The sequence below is a fragment of the Cydia splendana genome, chromosome 18, assembly GCF_910591565.1.
Source record: "Cydia splendana chromosome 18, ilCydSple1.2, whole genome shotgun sequence".
Taxonomy (NCBI): Eukaryota; Metazoa; Arthropoda; class Insecta; order Lepidoptera; family Tortricidae; genus Cydia; species Cydia splendana.
The window spans coordinates 1,109,463-1,130,011 of NC_085977.1; the positions used below are offsets into that span (position 1 = coordinate 1,109,463).

Sequence of the window (20,549 nt, forward strand, 5' to 3'; positions counted from 1 at the left end):
GGCAATGTACATGTTTCCGATTCAGGCCACAAGATGGCAGACCCTCCAACGCGCATGGTCCCTATATGTAGTAGAGGGTTATTGTCATACTAAATTTTGTAGTCACAGTAAATTTACTGCCATCTTTCGATACAGGATTAAAATGAAAATGAAAAAAAAATATCAATAAATGTATATATGTATGGATAAATGATTTTTTTTTATTTTTAGAACGCCATATGATTTTGACCCATGTTCTTTTACTGATATGAGTAAAAATTGTTAAATATAAAATGGTGTCGCCATCTAGGCGAGCATAGGCCAAAGGTATGGCGCCGTATATTAAAGAATCAAATTTTCTTTAAAGCGCAAAAAGCCATCATCTCTTGCAAAAAATAAACGAATGCGCTTAGCCCACGCTTGATTAATAAAAAATACGATTTTTTTCATTTTTTCAAAATAAAAAAATAAAATAAAAAACAACAATTGATACGAAATTTATGTGTAAAAAAATACAAAAAGTTATAATATCCCAGCATACAATTACTGGGGATCGAACCCAGACCCTCTGTGCAAAGTGCAAACAGAAAAAGCGAACGTTTACAAACTGAGCCAAATAGTTCTTAGATGGGTTGACGAAATTTAGCTACTCCTTCTCAAATTAAAATTAGTTAAAATTAAATATCTAAATACCGCCTAAACCAGCGATAATTTTTTTCTGCATTTTTTGCTATTAACTCTGTAAACATGTTTCAAAAAGAAAAAAGTCTTATGATATCGATACGACTATTTGTTTAGGCGCCAGGTATCACGACTCCGCCATTTTTTAAAATTTCCAAAAACCGGATTGACAAAAAAATTTTATTTAGTCATAAAATTCGGTCACAAAATTTCACGAGAATCGGTTAAGAATTGCGACCTGTAGAGGAGAACATCCGGACATACGAAAGCAAAATGCCCGAGTCAAAACGTAGACCTTCGCTTCGCTTCGGTCAATAAGATAGTTTATAATTTTAGGTAGACCCTGGTTTTGGAAAATGGTGAAAAAGTGTCTAGTGTCGAACAGTTTACTAGTGTAGGTGAACTGACGTCGTGTTTTAGAGTAAAGGCCAAGTAGAGTGAAATGAACTTCAGTATTTGAAGATTTTGCATCTACCATTCATATTTTTAGATGAATAAAAAATGTAACAAAAACAACTTCAATTAATTTAACCGTAGATCCAAGTATGCACGGTTGAGAAAACCCAGCAGGAACCCACACCATCTACAGGGACCCGTACTTGTGCTCTATTTTGAAGACACAGCTCTCGTAAAAATATCAAACGAGGAAAATTCTCGAGAATCAAAGCTCCCTTGCCGGTGGTGCGTGAAACAAGACGATCTAACGAGCCAACCTGCGGCGACACGTCCCATAACAAACTGTATAAAGCCCCCTCCACACTTAGTTCAGAGGCCCTACCGCGAGAAACAAATCGAAATTTCTTTATCTGCCTCTCTAGCTCGAATATGCAAGGACAATAGACAGGCAGATACTGAAGTTTCGTTTTTCGCGGTAGGCCCACAGGAAACATGGCGCAAAAACTTCACACACGTGTATTTTTTTTCTAATTCATTATCAAATTCTAGCGAGAAGTAAAAAGAGTGAAAATTCTAGTAGGTAGTAGGTACTGGATTCTGTCAACGAGTCTGAGACAGAAAATGTAGAAAGACCATTAATTTTATTTTGAATTTTTATTTTGTCAAATCAAAATTGTATTTGTCTTGGCAACGTTGAATTTGTAAGCCAATATTAGAGGGTACCTAATTTGGGAAAAAACCTTACAATGCCTATGGAATAACTAGGAATTGAAATAACAGCTTATTTTATAAATATAGTCGTCACTATTGCCTTCCATTCCACGCCGCTACACACAGGAGCGACGTACGAATTCGCATCAATGTGATAACCGCGTAAGTTTGGAGCAGGCTTACCACTCGGTAGCAGTATACAGTAGCCCGAGGCGCCCCAACGAGGGAGTGTATCGAATGTTGTAATGGAGCTGTGATTTATGCCCGCCGGGCACAGGCACTCCACAAGATTTGTGCAATATGCTCGTGGTCAGGTCGAGTGTTGGATTGTGTTACAGTAATTAGCTAATTGACGGTTGTTTGGCTTTAAACTGTTTTAAAAGAGATGCTAAGAAACGGTGCTGATAAATTGATAATAAAAAAACAATCATTAACATACTTTAGCGCCAGCCGCCATAAGGTACCTTTTGCCGTGGAACGTCACATATCTTTACTATTTCATATCTAGTCAATCTCTAATTCATTTCCCGAATCGCGGCGCCAGCCGCCATAAGGTACCTTTTGCCGTGGAACGTCACATATCTTTACTATATCGTATCTAGTTAATCTCTAATTCATTTCCCGAATCGAGCCGTATGTATTTTAATTTTTAAGCAATACATGTCCATTTTCAGATTATTATAGACACAGGAATATTAATGATACTTAATGATATAATGGCCATTTATAACCTTGAGCCCAATTTAGCAATTTGTTATAATTTTGAACTGATTTTGATAGTCGTATCAAGGTCGCTTGACGATCGTTTTGATCGTTCTGATTGTCAACTTCTCACGCACGACTTTTCGCTTCATTTCGCATGCACCAGTAGTACCAGTAGGCTCGAGCAATCTTTTAGGTCATATCTGGTAAGTACTCACGTTTAACCAGGAGGATGGCGTGTGTGAGAACTTTATTTATAATAGAAAAGCTGAAGCATTTTATATTTCTTTTTAAAAAGTTTAGTACTCTTAGTACAATAAATATGTTTAACGTGTATTCACGTTTTTATTTGACACGAATGTTTTTCCATAAGAAGATTGCTAACATGGCAACGATTGCCATAGAGGGTTAGTATTCTAAGAAAGAAGGTATGTTTAGGTAGAACATACTTCACAATATCAAAACCAGTTCAAAACAATAACAAATTCCTAAATCAGAATCAGCTCCTGGTTTAACCTCTCATTTCAATAGCAGTTAAAAATCTCTAATCACAGAGTACACATATGATTTATTTTTCGCCCCATTTCTATTAAACATATTTTTGCCTGGTATATGTAGGTATGTGTTGTTATTAATGTCTGTCAGCGGCACGCGCCCCGCGTTCCCACATTCGCAAATTCAAATCCTTCATAACAAAGACTCGATAATCTCCGCGTGTCAATATAAATTTCATAAACTCGCGCTGTGTGTTCCCAATGTTCCCATCGACGGTCGGCTCAACTAAACCAGTATATTTTGGCCCTTTTTATCCGTAACAATTGAAACTTACATTTCGACATCAAAACAATATCTAAATTAGGTACAGTCGACGTCAAAGATATGTTTACATTTTTCGCCTTATTACAAAGGAGTAAGGTGCAAAAGTGTAAGCATATATTTGACGCCGACTGTACCTATGTGACGGTATGTCAGTTTGTTCTCATTCGTCCTTGCGCCAAGTACAGTCACCACACGGGATTGTTATGCCATTTAGGGTTCTTGCTAAATTGGAAATTCTATAGCGTAATTATTGTACAACCAATTTAGCTAGGACCATAAATGGCACAATAATCGCGGACCGTGATGGTACCTACAAGAGCGAAAATACGACCGAAATGCACGCGCGCCTGATAAGTATATGACATCATTTTGAAGAGAGAAAATAAGTAGGTACATATTGTTGAGAAAAAAATCAAACTAAAAAATGTTTTTTTTATGTACCTACCTAAGTAATATTTGTTTCTTGATAACTCGGAACTCTCGTTCTGTTTGTAAAAGGAGTTACCTGCAAGGTGTTGCCATAATTTCGCTCAATTTAAGGTTCTAGATCAATCTACCTTAAATTGAGCGAATATAATGTTATGGACACTGTAAGTGCGTAGCCGGATTTTAAGATGGGAGTACGCTCTTTCCTTAAAATTGTTATTAGAAAAAGTTGGCCTAACATCAATACATATTACGAGTCGAGACCTCATTAAACTGGTGGCCCAGCGCCGAGAATTACACGATATACACAAAGGGCGCCAAACATCCATGAATAATCTCCATTTTGAGGGTGTCACCGGCATCCGCGGCGACAATGGCGGCGCTAATCGCGGCATAATGCGTATTGTCGCTGCATTAATTGGTCGTCGTGCGCAGGCCTGTGCATTGTGCGCGTCAAGCGTAATTACGACCACCTAGCAATCCTAGCATGGTTCTATAGGTACCTAATGATAGATAGATAATATAGGCAGGGGTATCAATTTTGGTTATGACATTACCTACTTGGTCTATTCGCGGCATAACGCGTAGGTATATTGTCACTGCATTAATTGGTCGACGCACTGTGCATCGCGTTGCGTCAATCGCGTCAAGCGTAATTAGGATCACCTAGCATGTCCTATACTGGTAGATAGGTAGATAATCAATTTTGGTTCTAATAACATTAGTCGGTTATTAATATTGGAACCAAATCTTCTAGTCTTTGAATCTATTAATGTTATTGATGTCACTTGCGCATCAACGCTACCTAAAAGACGATATAATATCGCTAAGTAGGTACCGTATAGATCTGTGCTACAATCTCAATCCAACACAAAACAAAATATTTTAAGTTTTACATCAGCGCAATAGTGCTCAAAGATTGTTACATACAAACTTGCTGACTCAAATAAATCTTTTTCAAATCCCCACCCGCTCGGCTGATCGCGGAAACCCGAACGGATAGCTGCTTTTGTACATACACATACCCATATATGTATAAGCCTACAATTAACCTATTATAAGTAAGTACATGGTTATATGGTGACTGACCTGCGTCGGCGTGAGGTGTATGAGCGAGGCGAGGTGCTCCCGCTCGGGCGCCGAGAGGTACTTCTGCTGCTTAAACCTTCGCTCCAATTCGTACACCTGCAAAATACACTAGCGTTAATACTCTACAACACAGCAATATAGCATCAGTCGAATTCTACTCCTCAAACTTTACATTAAACACCTAAATATGTTTAAGTACACAAAATCAGGTTAAAAGTACCAAAGTGTGACGTACCGGCGATAACTGCCTGACCGATTTCTGAAGATCCTTTTTAAAGTCACTTATTTGTATATTCTTATGCCTTTTTTTCCAACGCAATTTTTTACTTCTCAACGGTTATCGAATTTAAACTGCCGTGAGTCATACTAATAAGCTAATTTTAGGCTCTCCAAAGCGAATCGCGCGAGTGACTAAAAAATACGTGACTTTAACCGTAAAATTAGCTTCACAATGGTTGTCAGCGAGTGTATACTGTAGTTTCCTTAATGGCAGTTAATACCATTCTCATTTTTTTCCACTTTTTATTTTTCTCGTAAGCTTCATTTATCAATAGCAATTATAATCATTCTCATATTTACCCATTCTATGTATTTATTAGTAGCTTATTTTCTCGATATGTTTTTGAACCGTTTTCATATTTTCCCATTCTGTGCATTTATTAGTAGCTTATTTTCTGGATATGTTTTTTAACCATTCGCATTATTCCCATTCTATGTATCTAGACGGGTCAAGATTAGGATGGTTGAAAGGAGAGGAGGGAGGCCTTTGCCCAGTAGTGGAACACTGAAGGCTCATATAAATAAATAAATAAAAAAATATGAATAAATTAATATCGTTTATTGAAACTTAAAGAATGTTTTTTTTTTTATTCTTAAAAATTATGTTTCATAAATATGACTGACAACTGTGAAAGTTAAAATCAGTATTCATTAACTTAACTGACAAGCATATTAATACTTCAAGCAGGCCAAAAGTAAGATGTTTTTTTTAATGTCATATTTTCCCAGCAGAAAATTATTAACAATGTTATCGATTTTCATGTCCATTGCAATGTATTTTTTAGCCCTTTTCCGAAAGACATCAGGGCGAACATCATTTTGTAGCTCTTGGAAATCCACTGCCTGTGCCTCGTCCTTCAGTTCTGAGAGCACTAATAAAATATTAGAATTTTTTCTAATGATATTATTAATCTTTTTGTGCCAGCTCTCAGTCACGTTGCTCGTTCGGTGACGCTGCTTAAAGCACGATACTATGTGGATCATTTCTATTTGAACCCATTGCGATGACATGTATTCATTAAAGTTTTTGATGCCTGGCAACTAGTTTTCAACCTTAGAGTATTTACTAATCATCAATTTACGAACCGACTACTATTACTTCTTTGCTAACAAAAATATTTGAATATTTATTATTTATTTATTTAATTATGCGGCTGGTCATAAAACATATAGGGATATTAAGCTATTCCTAAAAAAATTGTATGGAAAATAATGCGAATGGTTACAAAACATACCGGGAAAATAAGTTTTTCAAAAAAAAATAGAATGGAAAAATATGCGAATGACTAAAGTTTCTATAGGGAAAGGAAGATTACGAGAAAAATATAAAGTGAGAAATAATGCGAATGGTATTAACTGCAATTAGGAAATAACGATTTTCGGAACATACAGTATACACTCTTGTCAGCGATTAAAAATTTCTCTCCGCTCAATTTTGCTAGGTCGCCCGTAAGTAAATTCTTCGATCACAATTGATCTGCAAAAAGGTCAAACTCTCCTACGATACGCGTCCGAAAACAGTGTACGGGCCACGGGATAGAATTAATTATACTACCCACGCCGTGATACTAATATATAAGTACCTATACTATACGTTCAGCTGGGCGGGGCCGGATCTGGGCGGCGGGGGAGGGGCGCAATTAAATGGCTTTATACGTTTAAGTAATTTGGATTTATATAATGGCGGGAGTCTGATTGCGCTGGTTTTTTGAGCCAATGTTGCCGGCGAAATTTACATTTGAGAGTTAGGTCCGACGGCCTACTTTATATGGAAGCGTGTTTTTAGGCCTAATTTGCTTAATTTCATGGACTATATTAATTAGGGCGAGCGAAGCGAGCCCTATCACTATTCGACAATCTGTGCATTCTTGTGGTACACTTTACGGAAAAACTATCGCACTGTTAGGTTTGAGATTTAACATAGTAATTTATATTCATGTCTAGATGTGTTATCAAGCATAAAAATATCATTATATAAACATAAAAAATAAATAAAAGGGTAAATAATGTGTATTACTACTAACGCCATCTGTTGGACTAATGTTAGTTATTTCTTTTTCTAACAGATGGCGTTAGTAGTGACAAGGTTAAAGGTTGTTCCGTTAAAATGCGCTGGGTTTTTGTGGCTCAATATAATTGGGTATTTGACTACCTATACTAGTCAAATGAGTTTCTTTTTTCGAACTGTCAAAACGATTTGTTACTATGGAATTTATATGAAACACTAGCATGTGACGTCACAAGCAAATTACCTACTATTTATAGTTGTTATCGGGTTTTTATGGGTGAAATTTAATACGTGACTATATATTTTTTGATTGAATCGATAATCGTTTTTACTACTATGGCGGTTAAAATCACACGTGATTGATTTCGAAATTGCGGCAGTAATGCAGTTGGCAGTAATATCGCAGTCGGCAGCAGTATTGCAGCGCGATATTACTGTCTTACTGTTTCAAATGCCAAAATTGATTTCGCTGCCAGGGTTTTTGACATTCGAGGCAATAATATAGTCGGCAGTAATATTGCAGTCAGCAGCAGTATTGTAGCGCGCAAATGTCGAAATCGATATCGCTGCCAGGATTTTTGATATTTGCGGTAGTAATGCAGTCGACAGTAATGTCGCAGTCGGCAGCAGTATTGCAGCGCGATATTACTGCCTTATCGTTTCAAATGTCAAAATCGATGTCGCTTTCCACTCTGGACGACCGGCTAAAGCAAGACAGAGGCAGAGGGCCCTTTTTATCCACCCTTCTATCGGGTGGCAGAACTTCCCACTTCCCAGGAGCCGTGGGAATGTTTCTTCCCAACAGCTCTCCACAAGCTGCCCTGCGTTGACTGATTGTACTGGTCCATCAGCACGCGATGGGGTTGTCACATCGCTACGCCCATATTCATGTCTACCGGTCAAGAAGCTATAGGTGCTCCGGACATTTGTAAGGCTTGCTCGGAGTTAAACTATTAAATATAAGTACCTATTGATATAATATAATACAAACACTCTTGATATAATATAATACAAAATGATTTGGGGTATTAATTATTTATAGAAGCCCTTATATCATATCATATCATTTTTAGAGTTCCGTATCTCAAAAGGAAAAATACGGAACCATTATAGGATCACTTTTGTTGTCCGTCCGTCTGTCTACTAAGACCTTTTATCTCGGGAAATTGAAATCGAATCTGGGAGTTGAAATTAAAAGCATAAATTAGGTCCTAAAAGCTGTGAAAAATTTAAACTTCTAAGAGTTGTAAGTGATCGGAAAAAAAGATACGGCCGTTTATGCCGCAAAAAAATTATATTTCGAAACTCTCAAAGGAATCAAAATGTACCTATAAAGGGGCCCACTGACGGACTTCGCCGGACGATATCAGCCGGTCAGTAAAACGCAAAATTTGACAGCTCCGAACAACTGACAGGTTGATATCGTCCGGCGAACTGGTAATCTGTGGGCCCCCTTAAGTATGGTAATTCCCGTTGATCTAGAATTTCTAGAACTATGAAATTTGGCAAGTAATATCGTCACTACAAGTACTGGGAAAATATTTGAAAACTATTTTTTTTGTAAATAAATTAATAAATACGTTAAATTTGTACGGGACCCTCGGCGGGCGAGTCCGACTCGCACTTGTCCGGTTTTTTAAGATGAATCTCTTATTAAAAACTACCTTAGTAATTATAACTATATAGGTAGAAAAATTCCGCGAGCCCTTACAAAGCTCTGCTTTTTGCTAGTATAAATAGATTGTTGAATCGGTTGTGACTCAACGCGGTAGATGTTTTTGTTGGACTGACAGTTCATGTTCAGGTTAACAGACGAAGAACAGTTTAAAAAGAAATGGTAAAACGGGGCGCAGCTACTTATAATGAAGATAACACCATCTTCTCGTCCTTTGTCTATTCTACAGCCTGTTCTAGTAGATATAAATTTAATTTTAAGTAGCTAAGTATAAATTTTTTTGAAAGACCAATATAATAAGGTATTTCGATACCAATGGTAATTTAATCTCAATACGATTTAGATAAAATAGGTCAGTAAAATAATGTTTTGTTGCAAAGTTAAAATAGCCAATAGAATTAGAAAGCAACAATATCTCAAGCCGGACTTGATACTTGATAGTTACCGTAAGTAAAGTCGCGGTTGGCGGAGGGCGCCGGGTGCTTCAATTATTGATTTTAACCACGCATCAGGAGGCATGGCCGAATAAGAAGAAAAACTTACTTTACCTTAAACCTTGCTTGCTAAATCTTAAATGTACTCTTTTATACACTTAGGTACCTAATCATGTAAGCATTAAACATTTCTATAGTGTCAAAAAATTTGTTAAAAGTGGGTTTTTCTTTTGTTTCATAATTTCATTTGAAACTAAATATCTACAGACTTTAAATGGTGACTTAAAAATAAATACCTAGTACAAATTTTTGAAAGGTCGGCAACACTCCCGGAGTTACAAGTGTAATACGGTAACTGGCTAATATCACAAGGGATGTATGTATATTTTCACTTCTCATGCTCAAAAAGTGCACCTTTATGTCGTGCGTAGACGACATAAAATCGCATTTTATGCTCTAGAGCATAAAGTAAAATCATCTATTACGACCCTTATTGACTTAGCAATAAAGTCCAAATTCTGCCATACAAACTGCCAGCCCTGCCGGTGCGCCCCCGACCGGCGCTCTCCCGATCGGCGTGCCCCGCGCCTCCGACCGGCCCAAGAACAATTTTCTTTAGTCTTGAATAAATACGTTAAAGTAACCTAAAATATTTGATTTTTTGTATATTTTCCTCGCAATCGAAGTGAAAAGCAGAGTGTACAACAAGGGCATAAATGTCAATTTTTACCCTCGTCTACTATTTTGGTCTTCGCTTCGCTCAGACCAAAAAATTGCCTCGGGTAAAAATGGGCCACTTTATGCCCTTGTTGTACAACCTACTATTACTATTACCGTACTATTTACTAAACTGAACTTGCAGTTCACAACTTAGTATAAAATAATAAATCATATTCCCAGTGATCACATCAGATAGAGATGAAGCACTCTGTTGGTAATAAAATACGTTTGAGTCGCCCCGTCGCCGTCGCCCACTCACAATCAATACGACGCCGACGTCAATCATTCACTCTTTTTCATTTTTCTGTGCCAATTATAACTTTTCTAACGAATATTGGTGTTTCAAATTAAATTTAAGCTACTTTTTTAGTTTTTAGTAGAGCGGTGGTGGCCGAGTGGATATAACGTCCGACTTTCAATCTGGAGGTCGCGGGTTCAAATCGTACCAATGAGTTTTTCAGAACTTATGTACGAAATATCATTTGATATTTACCTTTTATTTACCTTACTAGCTTTTCGGTGAAGGAAAACATCGTGAGGAAACCTGCATACATCTGCGAAGAAATTCAAAGGTGTATGTGAAGTCCCCAATCCGCATTGGGCTAGCGTGGGGACTATAGCCCAAGCCCTCTCGCGCATGAGAGGAGGCCTGTGCCCAGCAGTGGGACGTTTATAGGCTGAAATTATTATTATTATTATATATTTATTTTTAGTTGAAAGTATATAGCAACGTTTTAAATTGGGCCACACGGTTTATAAGCAAATAACTATAGATGAGGAACAGAAGTTAGATATGCGAGTTTTGTGCATTGTGTTTTAGTTGTGGGTACATTTTAACCATCAGTTATTTATCTTTACCTATCATTACATTTAAAGGAATATCATTACGTTTTCAAAAATGTTGTAAGAAAGCTACGATATTTTTTACAACAGCTCTCCTTGATTTTTGTACCAGTGTCATACACAGATTTTGAAACAATTTTAATTTCACTCCTGTAGACAGTTCACAGCTTGTGTTGATAAAAAAAAACTCGACAAGTGCGAGTCGGACTCGCCCAGCGAGGGTTCCGTACTTTTTAGTATTTGTTGTTATAGCGGAAATTTTTTGAAAATTTCAAAATAGCTATCCCGTGATATTCATGGGAACAGCCTGGTGACAGACAGACGGACAGTGGAGTCTTAGTAATAGGGTCCCGTTTTTACCCTTTGGGTACGGAACCCTAAAAAGGAGTACTTACCCTTTTAATGCGGGTTAAATCAGAAACTCAGGCTATAGCACTTGCTGTGTATCCCCCCAGCCAAACAAAAGGAAAAATTATTTCTTATTTTACACCTTGATATTTAAAAATAGCTACGGACGAATACGCGGAAAAAGAATTTCGCGCAGTCGCCTCAGCCCCCCAATCGCAAATGATCCGGTAGCCCCGTGTTTATTTGCAAAATGATCGCCAAATACCGTCCCGAGGGCGACCGGTGGGGAAACGAATAAAAGTTAGAGATATACGAGTCAGCAGATATACAAAAAATATGCCTACATTTATTGCTTTTTGTCTACATAATTTCATCTTTGGGTTACGTAACTACATATTTTTATTTTTTATTTTTATTTTTTTTATTTTATTTATTTGGAGAACCAACAGCTATGACAATACCATAGAAATTATAGTGGATACAGAAAGCCAATTATAGGAACTCACAGGTAGTAACACAATACTAAACTAACAGGTACTACTTATACAAAGGTTACGCACTATCGCAAGCACATATGTGAACAAAGCCAACACAAATTATATCTAGTAAAGATGAATTGAAAGTAACAAAGATACTAATTAATAAGTAACAAAATGAGGAATATTAAAGTAAAAATATTAATAATACATTTGTAGGTATTTAAGAAGGCGACAACACGCTCACTCACTATTTTAGTACTTTTTATAGTGTAATCAATGTTTTAGTCCTTTTTTAGTGTAATCAATGTGATGTAATTATCAACTCTCACTGGAATAGTACAGTAATAGTACAGGCCATAGGAGGCACGGGCATCATGGGGACTAACAAACTGTAAAATTAATTTAATGTTTGTATGACTCACAGCAGTTTAAGTAAGATTAGCTAGCTACAGGCCGGTTTATATTGTTGGTCACAAGTCACAATCGATCGTGACAGCATCACACATAGCTCTATTAAAAAAGTTATCATGGAGCTGCATATATATTATACTTAGACTCACCTGGGCTTGCGTGAACAGCACTCCCCGCTTCCTCCTCTGCGCGAGAGGGAACTGCATGGGCTTGGCGTCGGGGCAGGCGCACGCGGCTAGGCCTCCCATGTTGTTAACGTGTCACTCACCTGGGCTTGCGTGAACAGCACTCTCCGCTTCCTCCTCTGCGCGAGAGGGAACTGCATGGGCTTGGCGTCGGGTCCGGCGCACGCGGCTAGGCCTCCCATGTTGTTGACGTGCCCCATGCCGCCCGACGTGGACGTCATCAGCCTGGAAACTAAAGCAGCCGCTCAGATACGCACACACAGAGCCACCCCCGACTAACCAAGGCCAACTTGAAAAAGCGAAGCACTTAACTCTCCATAATTATGTTCTTATGCCAAAGCGATTAAAGGTAAATGTAGTGTAGGTAACACTGAAAGTACATATTTACAATTCAATCTAGAAATCAGAGGTTGACAAGAAAGGGAACTTTATAGCATAAAAATTCTAAAAAGTTTCAGTGTTACTATTGTACTCGTTACCACTTTTTGCACTAAGAAGAAATGGCATATAGATTTAAGCTAGTTATTAATTTTGTTTAGCAGTATCACTGTATATACATATCTTGTATGTAAATGAATAAGGTACCTAAATATCACCAAAGAAGTTTCACTACTACTGACTGCGGGTATCACTAAGAACAGACGGCGGTCATTAAAGTTAAGTAAGTACTTAAGTGTATTGCTGGTTCAAATAAGGTCTTTAAAGGAGTGACATTATTCATTGAAAATTCGTTTCTTCCCCCGTCATTAAGCTGGTATACTACAGGGAAAATATCTTGATTAAAAAAAGGGCAAGGAACAGAGTTAATTTTATATCAAAACAATTTGGCTTAGAATTTTTCCACATATAAATTTGTTTCTAAAGAAATGAATTTTCTTTGAGGACATAAGATGAAATGTATGCTATTTATGCTTGTCATAAACGTAAACCATTACCAATACGACCTCATGTGATTTTGACGATTTCAGAAGCTGACTAAGAAAATAAGAAACTGGAAAAGTCAGGATTGAACCTATTCCGAATTTGGTAACCTCCGCCCAAGCCAAATTCATGAGTCATTTCATTAGACAAGTTTTAGAAGATAATAACATCGTAAATTACACAAATTATCTCAAATATCACAATGGCTTATGTGGGTAAGTAAGGCATACAAGAAGTAAATAGGTACCTAAATATACGTAAAATACTGCACCTATATCTATTTCTATTTTAGTGTATTTTAGGTAAGCGTTTTATTATTAAGGTATTTATGTTTTTATTTTTTATTAGGATATTAGTTCTTTCATAAATTATTTTGATTTTTATAAATGTAACCTAGGTTACGTAACGTACACGTAACGTACGCTACACTATATTTTTTTCTAATTTTAAGTATTTGAGAAATTTGAAACGAGAGTACTTTTAAAAAAACTACCACGTCAAGCGAACTTCATGTCCTTCATAAGCTTAATTAATTATTTATAGATTTCCAGTTTTTATACATATTCCTTAAAAACTATAAAACATGTATCCAAAAACTCCACCACCGCCCTTCTCTAATTGCGCCATTATTACACAAATGCTCGCAATTCTACAAATTCTTTAAGTTGATAATTCTCCAAATGCAATAATTGTAGCTTCCCTCCACCCCCCACCCCCCACCCCTGGGGGTAAAGCGAAAGGTAAAATATTAATTATGTCGCGGGTAAATCTCAGCATTAAGTGCCGTTCCCTAATGACACTAGAGTAGGTATGTACTTGTCTGTCCGCTATGTGTACCTACATAGTAACTTTGTGTAGATATTATATACAACTTTTTATTTAACTTGCAATATTTGTTGATCTTTTGATTAGGAGCAGAGCTTTGACGACCGGTCTGGTCTAGTGGATAGTGACCCTGTCTGCTAAGCCGATGGTCCTGGGTTCGAATCCCAGTAAGGGCATTTATTTGTGTGATGAACACTAATATTTGTTCCTGAGTCATGGTTGTTTTCTATGTATATAAGTATGTATTTATCTATACAAGTATGTATATCGTCGCCTAGTACCCATAGTACAAGCTTTGCTTTGTTTGGGGCTAGGTTTGATCTAATGTCCCCTAATAAAAAAAAAAAAAAAAAAAAAAAAAATCGAAATTTGAAATGTGTTATAGGGACCGTGCGCGTTGGAGGGTCTGCCATCTTGTGGCCTGAATCGGAAACATATGTGCACATGTACAATTGCCAAAACAAGTGCTATCATCTACCGTTCTCGTAGATACGTTTTCTTGTGCCATATTAGGTTCTGCCATCTTGTGGGCTACATCGGAAGCATAAACGACACATTTACGTCTCGCGCCAAAAAATCTGACGGCTCCTATAGTTCATGCACGGGGCCTATTGATTTATTATTAATATTTAAAGGTAAGCTATTAAACGCAGTACCGTAAAATGGGGTGAGTAGGGACAAAACTGACATTCAAACCTCGATAAAATTTTATTTTTACATTTTATGCAAACTTAATTTTATTAATTAATGTTCCGGCTGTTTGTATTTTAGTTTTTTTATGATTTTAGGTAGTTCCATTTCATAACTTTAACGATAAACACAAAATCCCTCCTCACCCCGTAGTCCCTCGTAGTTGGGGTAAGATGGGTTTTCACACAAAAGGTAATTTTAAAAAGTTGTTGAATCGATTTTTTTTTTATGAATATTACTATAGCTCCATTTGTAATAGGAATACATTATTTAGATAGCAGTCAAGCAAACCATCTCACCCTGTCAACCCTTCTCTCCCCATTCATAACCCGACTCTCCTCGCAATCCCTACTCACCCCATTTTACGGTATATATATACCCAACGCTCGAGTGCCAATATTAAAAATGATTACAAACTAATATCATATTGACTTTTTTAACAAGAACTTGGAACGTACTTGATGCCTGATGGAGCTAAAATTTAGCTTACCTACTTATCTTGCCAATAACTACCTAACATACATACAATACCAAGTACTAAATTAGGACAATCAAAATAGGGCTACAAAACTAGACAAGCTGCTACGCCGTAGACCGCCTACGGCGTAGCCGCGTAGCACTAGCTGTTATAGTCAGACCGTGAAAAGACTGCAGCGATTTTGATAGCCCACGCAGTGCAAGTGTCATTTTAAACGTCAAATTTCTATGAAATTATGACGTATAAATAACACTTACTCTGCGTGGGCCATCAAATCCGCTGCAGACTTCTCTTGGTGCGACTCTACAAAATAATGTAAGCCCGACTCAGTTTAACATTTTGAACTGGTTCACGTGGTTCTGGTGGTACGCTCACGTTGTTAGGTTCATACCACGTAGGGCTTGTGCACAAATCACGCGAGGTTCGATAGGGGGAGGGGGAGTCACGAAAAAATCACGATAGATCACGTTGGGGGTGGGGTATAAGGAAACCTCACGTGTATTTTTCTGCAGTGAACAAAACTAAAAAAAAATAACCTACCACATGAGTAGAAACTTTTTCTCGGTTTCGTTAAACATAAATCTTCACTCTGCACTTCAAAATAGCGAGTCTATTTAACGAAAATAGAAAAATAAACAAGATTTTCCATATACAATACTATTTATCTTAAAATTAGGTCTAATGAAAATAATTCTAAAAAATACACGTGAGGTTGTATGGGGGGAGGGAGGGTAGCCAAAAACCTCACCAAATATCACCAATGGGGTCAAAAAGTAGCCGAAAACACCTCGCGTGATTGGTGCACAACCCCGTACGTCACGCTAGGTACGTCTTTTACAGAAATGAAGTGAAAGACGTCCTAACGTCCTAACCTAACGGTCACCAAGATCGCTAAGGTCGTATCAAAACCATAACAACTATTTTAGTTGTAACGCCTCCAGAAACTCGTGAACTAAATTGACATGAGTTTGACAAATAAAATGATACCAGCGGGCTCAGCACGGTTCCATTTTTATCGACTATCACTATGCGCGTCCCTTTCGCACTTACATACTTGTTAGAACGTGACAGGCATGGTGACAAGGGATAAAAACGCGACCGTGCTAAGCCGCCAGGAATAGCAAAGAAAAAATAGTTACGAGTATATGTCGATAAAATGACATCGATAAAAAGATATTGCACTTACTACTATGTGATAATTATAAAGGGGTCACAAGTCACAAACGATTTCGATTTATATGAATGTGACGAGAAAAGTGGTTGATTCGATTGTAAGATTGTGACGTTACCGATCAAAACAGGAGGTGCGGATGCGAAATTGACAAATTTCAATGTTAGTATGCGAGTGTATAGATCTTTTCCCCAAAATCGTTAATTCCGCGTAGCAAATTTTCGATTCGCATTTTTTTCCACCCGAATTTATACCCATACCGTTTTTTTGTCATTCGATTGTTTCTCTATTCTCAAATTATCGCAACATTTGTATTTCTTACGCTATCATTTTCTTATAATTAATACTTTCCAAGTCGTTTTTTTCGCATTATTTTTATTTCTTAGGCGTTCATATTACCATATTGTGGTCCCACCGCAGTGTTTCTTTTCAGTGATATTTAGTTCACAACTTAGCTAGACGGAGCCCCGCTTCGCGGGGCTTCTATTTCTGGGCGGTTTGCCCTTCGGGCATCTGAAGCTACCTAACGAACCTAACCTACCTAACCTATTAATTTAGTGTGACGTCCATGAAAACATTACACTTTGGGGAAAAAAGTGTAGGTAGGTTAGGTTCGTTAGGTAGCTTCAGATGCCCGAAGGGCAAACCGCCCAGAAATAGGAGCCCCGTCTAGCTAAGTTGTAAACTAAATGTTTTTTAAAAAGAAACAGTGCGGTGGGACCGTGGTAATATTATCGCCTAAGAAATAATAAGAATGAGAAAGAAGATGCGAATAAGACGACTTGGAATGTATTAATTATGAGAAAATTTTAACCTAAGAAATAAAAATGTTGTGATAAATGTCAGTAGGTCATATTTGATAATAGAGATATAAGCGAATGACAAAAAAGGGTATGGGTAGAAATTCGGGTGGGAAACAATGCGAATGGAAAATTTGTTACGCGGAATAAACGATTTTGGGGAAAAAACCTATACACTCAAATTGAATGAGAAATTAATCACATTGTACGAAATAATTCCCGGTCTAGGCCGGCCTCTTTTTTGTATTTTGAGCCGAAATCACTGTTTCTATGTCATCACCTACAACTTGTTACTCTAACTAGGTTAGGTTAGGTTAGCTAGCTGTAAGTTTTCCTAAGAAGTAAAACAGAATAAAATATTTATTTAATTACAATATGTTCATCCAATATCCTTGTCTCTATTACTATAAAATTGCACAGTTTTCGAAATACCAAGTAACATTTGTAAAATAACTTAAATTACTTAAAGATACATTTTAACTGACCGCGCAACAGTAGCGCCCCTATCGGTGAATTCTCGCTATATTCTCTAATTCAAACTTTTTTGAAAATATCGATATGCACAGCACTGGCCAAACTGTGGTATCATTTGTGCACATTGACCTGTCAATTTAGTTCGCGAGATTCTGGAGGCAACTGATTTTTGACAGCCTAATTTCAATAGTTTCACTTATCCTGTTTTCCATTTTATTACTCTTCTTCTTCCTCGCGTTGTCCCGGCATTTTGCCACGGCTCATGGAAGCCTGGGTTCCGCTTGGCAACTAATCCCAAGAATTGGCGTAGGCACTAGTTTTTACGAAAGCGACTGCCATTTGACCTTCCAACCCACAGGGTAAACTAGGCCTTATTGGGATTAGTCCGGTTTCCTCACGATGTTTTCCTTCACCGAAAAGCGACTAGTAAATATCAAATGACATTTCGTATATAGGTAAGTTCCGAAAACACATTGGTACGAGCCAGGGTACCATTTTTATTACTAAAAATTATTATTATTAACTGTTGGGACAGTAGATACTGCTACTATTGCTGGTTTTGTTGGCTCGTTGGGTGGACGACATCCGGAAGATTGCGGGTCACTTCTGGATGAGATTGCCTCAGGACCGGGATAAGTGGCGTACTCAAAGAGAGGCCTATGCTCAACAGTCGGCGATAAAAGGCTGATATGATGATGATGATGACGTCACTACTGGACGATTTGGGGGCTCCCTTTTAAACGGTATTGAGGCGGGCTCGATCGATTTGGCAATTGGTCGGTCGTCGACCTTCCTTAATAGACTGAATTGCTACTAGAACAAAACGTTGCCAATCGTGAATGGAGGAACTTTTAACTGCTTATTAAACCTCTAACAAAAACAAAATTTTCACTAACGCCTTAGAATTTAGAATTACAAAATTTAGAGTTTCTATATTAACGGTTTATAATATGCTACATGAAGCTGATGTGATGATGAAGTCGGAAGTTAGCAAACGGAACTACTCGATAGAGAAACATCGAGAATATTAGGCTCATTACAAAGGCGAATGAAAATGAGAAGACGTATTGACTATACTGTAGGACTAAGATGATCGGCTCTTTATCATTTGTCACCATTCCTGTCACGTTCTAACAAATATGTAAGTGCGAAAGTGACACATGGCATGACAAGTGATAAAAATGCGACCATGATACCGCTTCTGTACTGTGTCAAAAACAGTTTTTGTCACATTTTGTCAGTGACTTGTCCACAAGTGACATGCAATTGTCAGTATAGCAACGATGCCAATGGCACTTCAAATTTGTCTCACGGCCTAGAGTGTCAAATTGAATGATCAAAATATAAAAGTTGTTTGATTTATTCGTATACAATTACACATAAATACCACAACCTTGGTATATGCAATGTTGATTTAACACGTTTTGAATAGACCTTGAGTGCCAAATTGTAGTATAATAATTATTTAAATTTTATTGCATTCAGTAGCGATTCGGTTACTTAACTAATGTGCCTAATCTAAAAAACCGGACAAGTGCGAAATATCAAAAAAGTTTAATTTAAGCTCCCTTAGCTATGAGCCTATGAGATATTTTTATTTTCGGTACTTATTCTTATTTTTGATATTCCAGTCTAGCTGATTAAGCTGTCCATCCCATCGCAATCGAACCGTAAACTAGCCGTAACTCGGACCCCAAGTAACTAGCCAGCTTCCATAATTTAGCATCGGAATGGGCAGTATAATTATATTACACGGGTGTCAGGGGCAGGCCGTAATTTCACGCCCTGCGGCCGGACGCACCCGCCGGATGATCCGGCTACACTTTGATGTTAGATTTGTGACTAGACTTACTTATTACTAAGTTCATACCTTTATATTATAGTTAGTTTCTTTTATTTTTTTTTTCTTCTTAAATTACTTATTCCATGTTATACAAATATATCCAAAAATGTATGTGTTTGGTTTAGTGTACGGCATATTACTTTGTATAATGTATATTTATATTTTGAAATAGAGAACATATTTAAAAAAAACAGATTTGTGACTATGTCCTTACTGGTCTTAGACGATATTGCTTAAAATTAGTTTAAGTAATATAGATAAAGTTTTTTCTTGTTTTTTTTTTCGAATTGAATTGAATTTACAGGAATTAATGTCTAGCAAAATTTGATGTAGGTACCTAAACTAAAAGAAACTTAAAAGTATCAGTAATTTTCTTTAGGAAAATACGTAAATATACAATTATACATTATAATGCTTTTGCTTTAATATGTACAGTCAAGTGTAAAAATTGGGTGCATGAATCATCACAAAAATATGTCCCATATATAGCTCTTATGTCAGCGAATTAAGAACTATGGGGAATATTTTTGAGTAAGTTGTCTACACCCATATTTTTACACCTGACTGTACCTAAGTTTAGTAGGTAAGGTAAGTATCTAACGTTTTTTTTAATTTAATGATTGTAGCTACGTAGAGCCTTTGAGTTGTCAACAGGGGAATATTACTGCAGGATATATTACTGACAAGAGTGTTGTGAATGTTGTGATCTACCTTTTGCTACCTAGAGGTCAATGGTCAATTTGGACTTCTAAAATCAAGTAGGTATAGTGACTTTGATGTGTGGTTCTTAAAGTTTGAATAATAATATAATCTTTACATTAACGACACAGACTTCATAGTCTTCTTGATTAATTGTTAAAAAAGTGCACTTTTAACTTTATCGGTATGTACTTAATGCAGATATTTTTAGCATAAATGTAACATAACCTCCGATACAAATCAAACCGATACCGTGACAGCAAACTGAATGTAATGGACCCGTCACCCCCGTTCAATTACCACGGTGTTTGTTGTCAAAATATATGCGTCTCGGCCGGACCCCCGTCACGCGGACACCGAGCTGTCATTCGCAGAACATGGACAGCTATACTAAAATAACGTTTGACCCTCGTACTATAGTTGAATTAAACACTAACTGCACCCGAAACAAGTAAAAAAGAGA

General features: G+C 37.2%; 1 protein-coding gene across 2 annotated transcripts in view; it reads right to left on the minus strand.

The window, feature by feature from the left end:
* LOC134799288 (homeobox protein Nkx-2.1-like) overlaps positions 1-20,549 on the minus strand; it is a 62,442-nt gene that overhangs the window by 14,058 nt on the left and 27,835 nt on the right. For both annotated transcript variants that reach the window (XM_063771666.1, XM_063771667.1), the window contains 2 exons: positions 12,269-12,417; positions 4,804-4,899 (listed from right to left, as the gene is read on the minus strand). In XM_063771666.1, the coding sequence (XP_063627736.1) occupies positions 4,804-4,899; positions 12,269-12,417 (245 nt within the window). The remainder of the gene's footprint in view (positions 1-4,803; positions 4,900-12,268; positions 12,418-20,549) is intronic.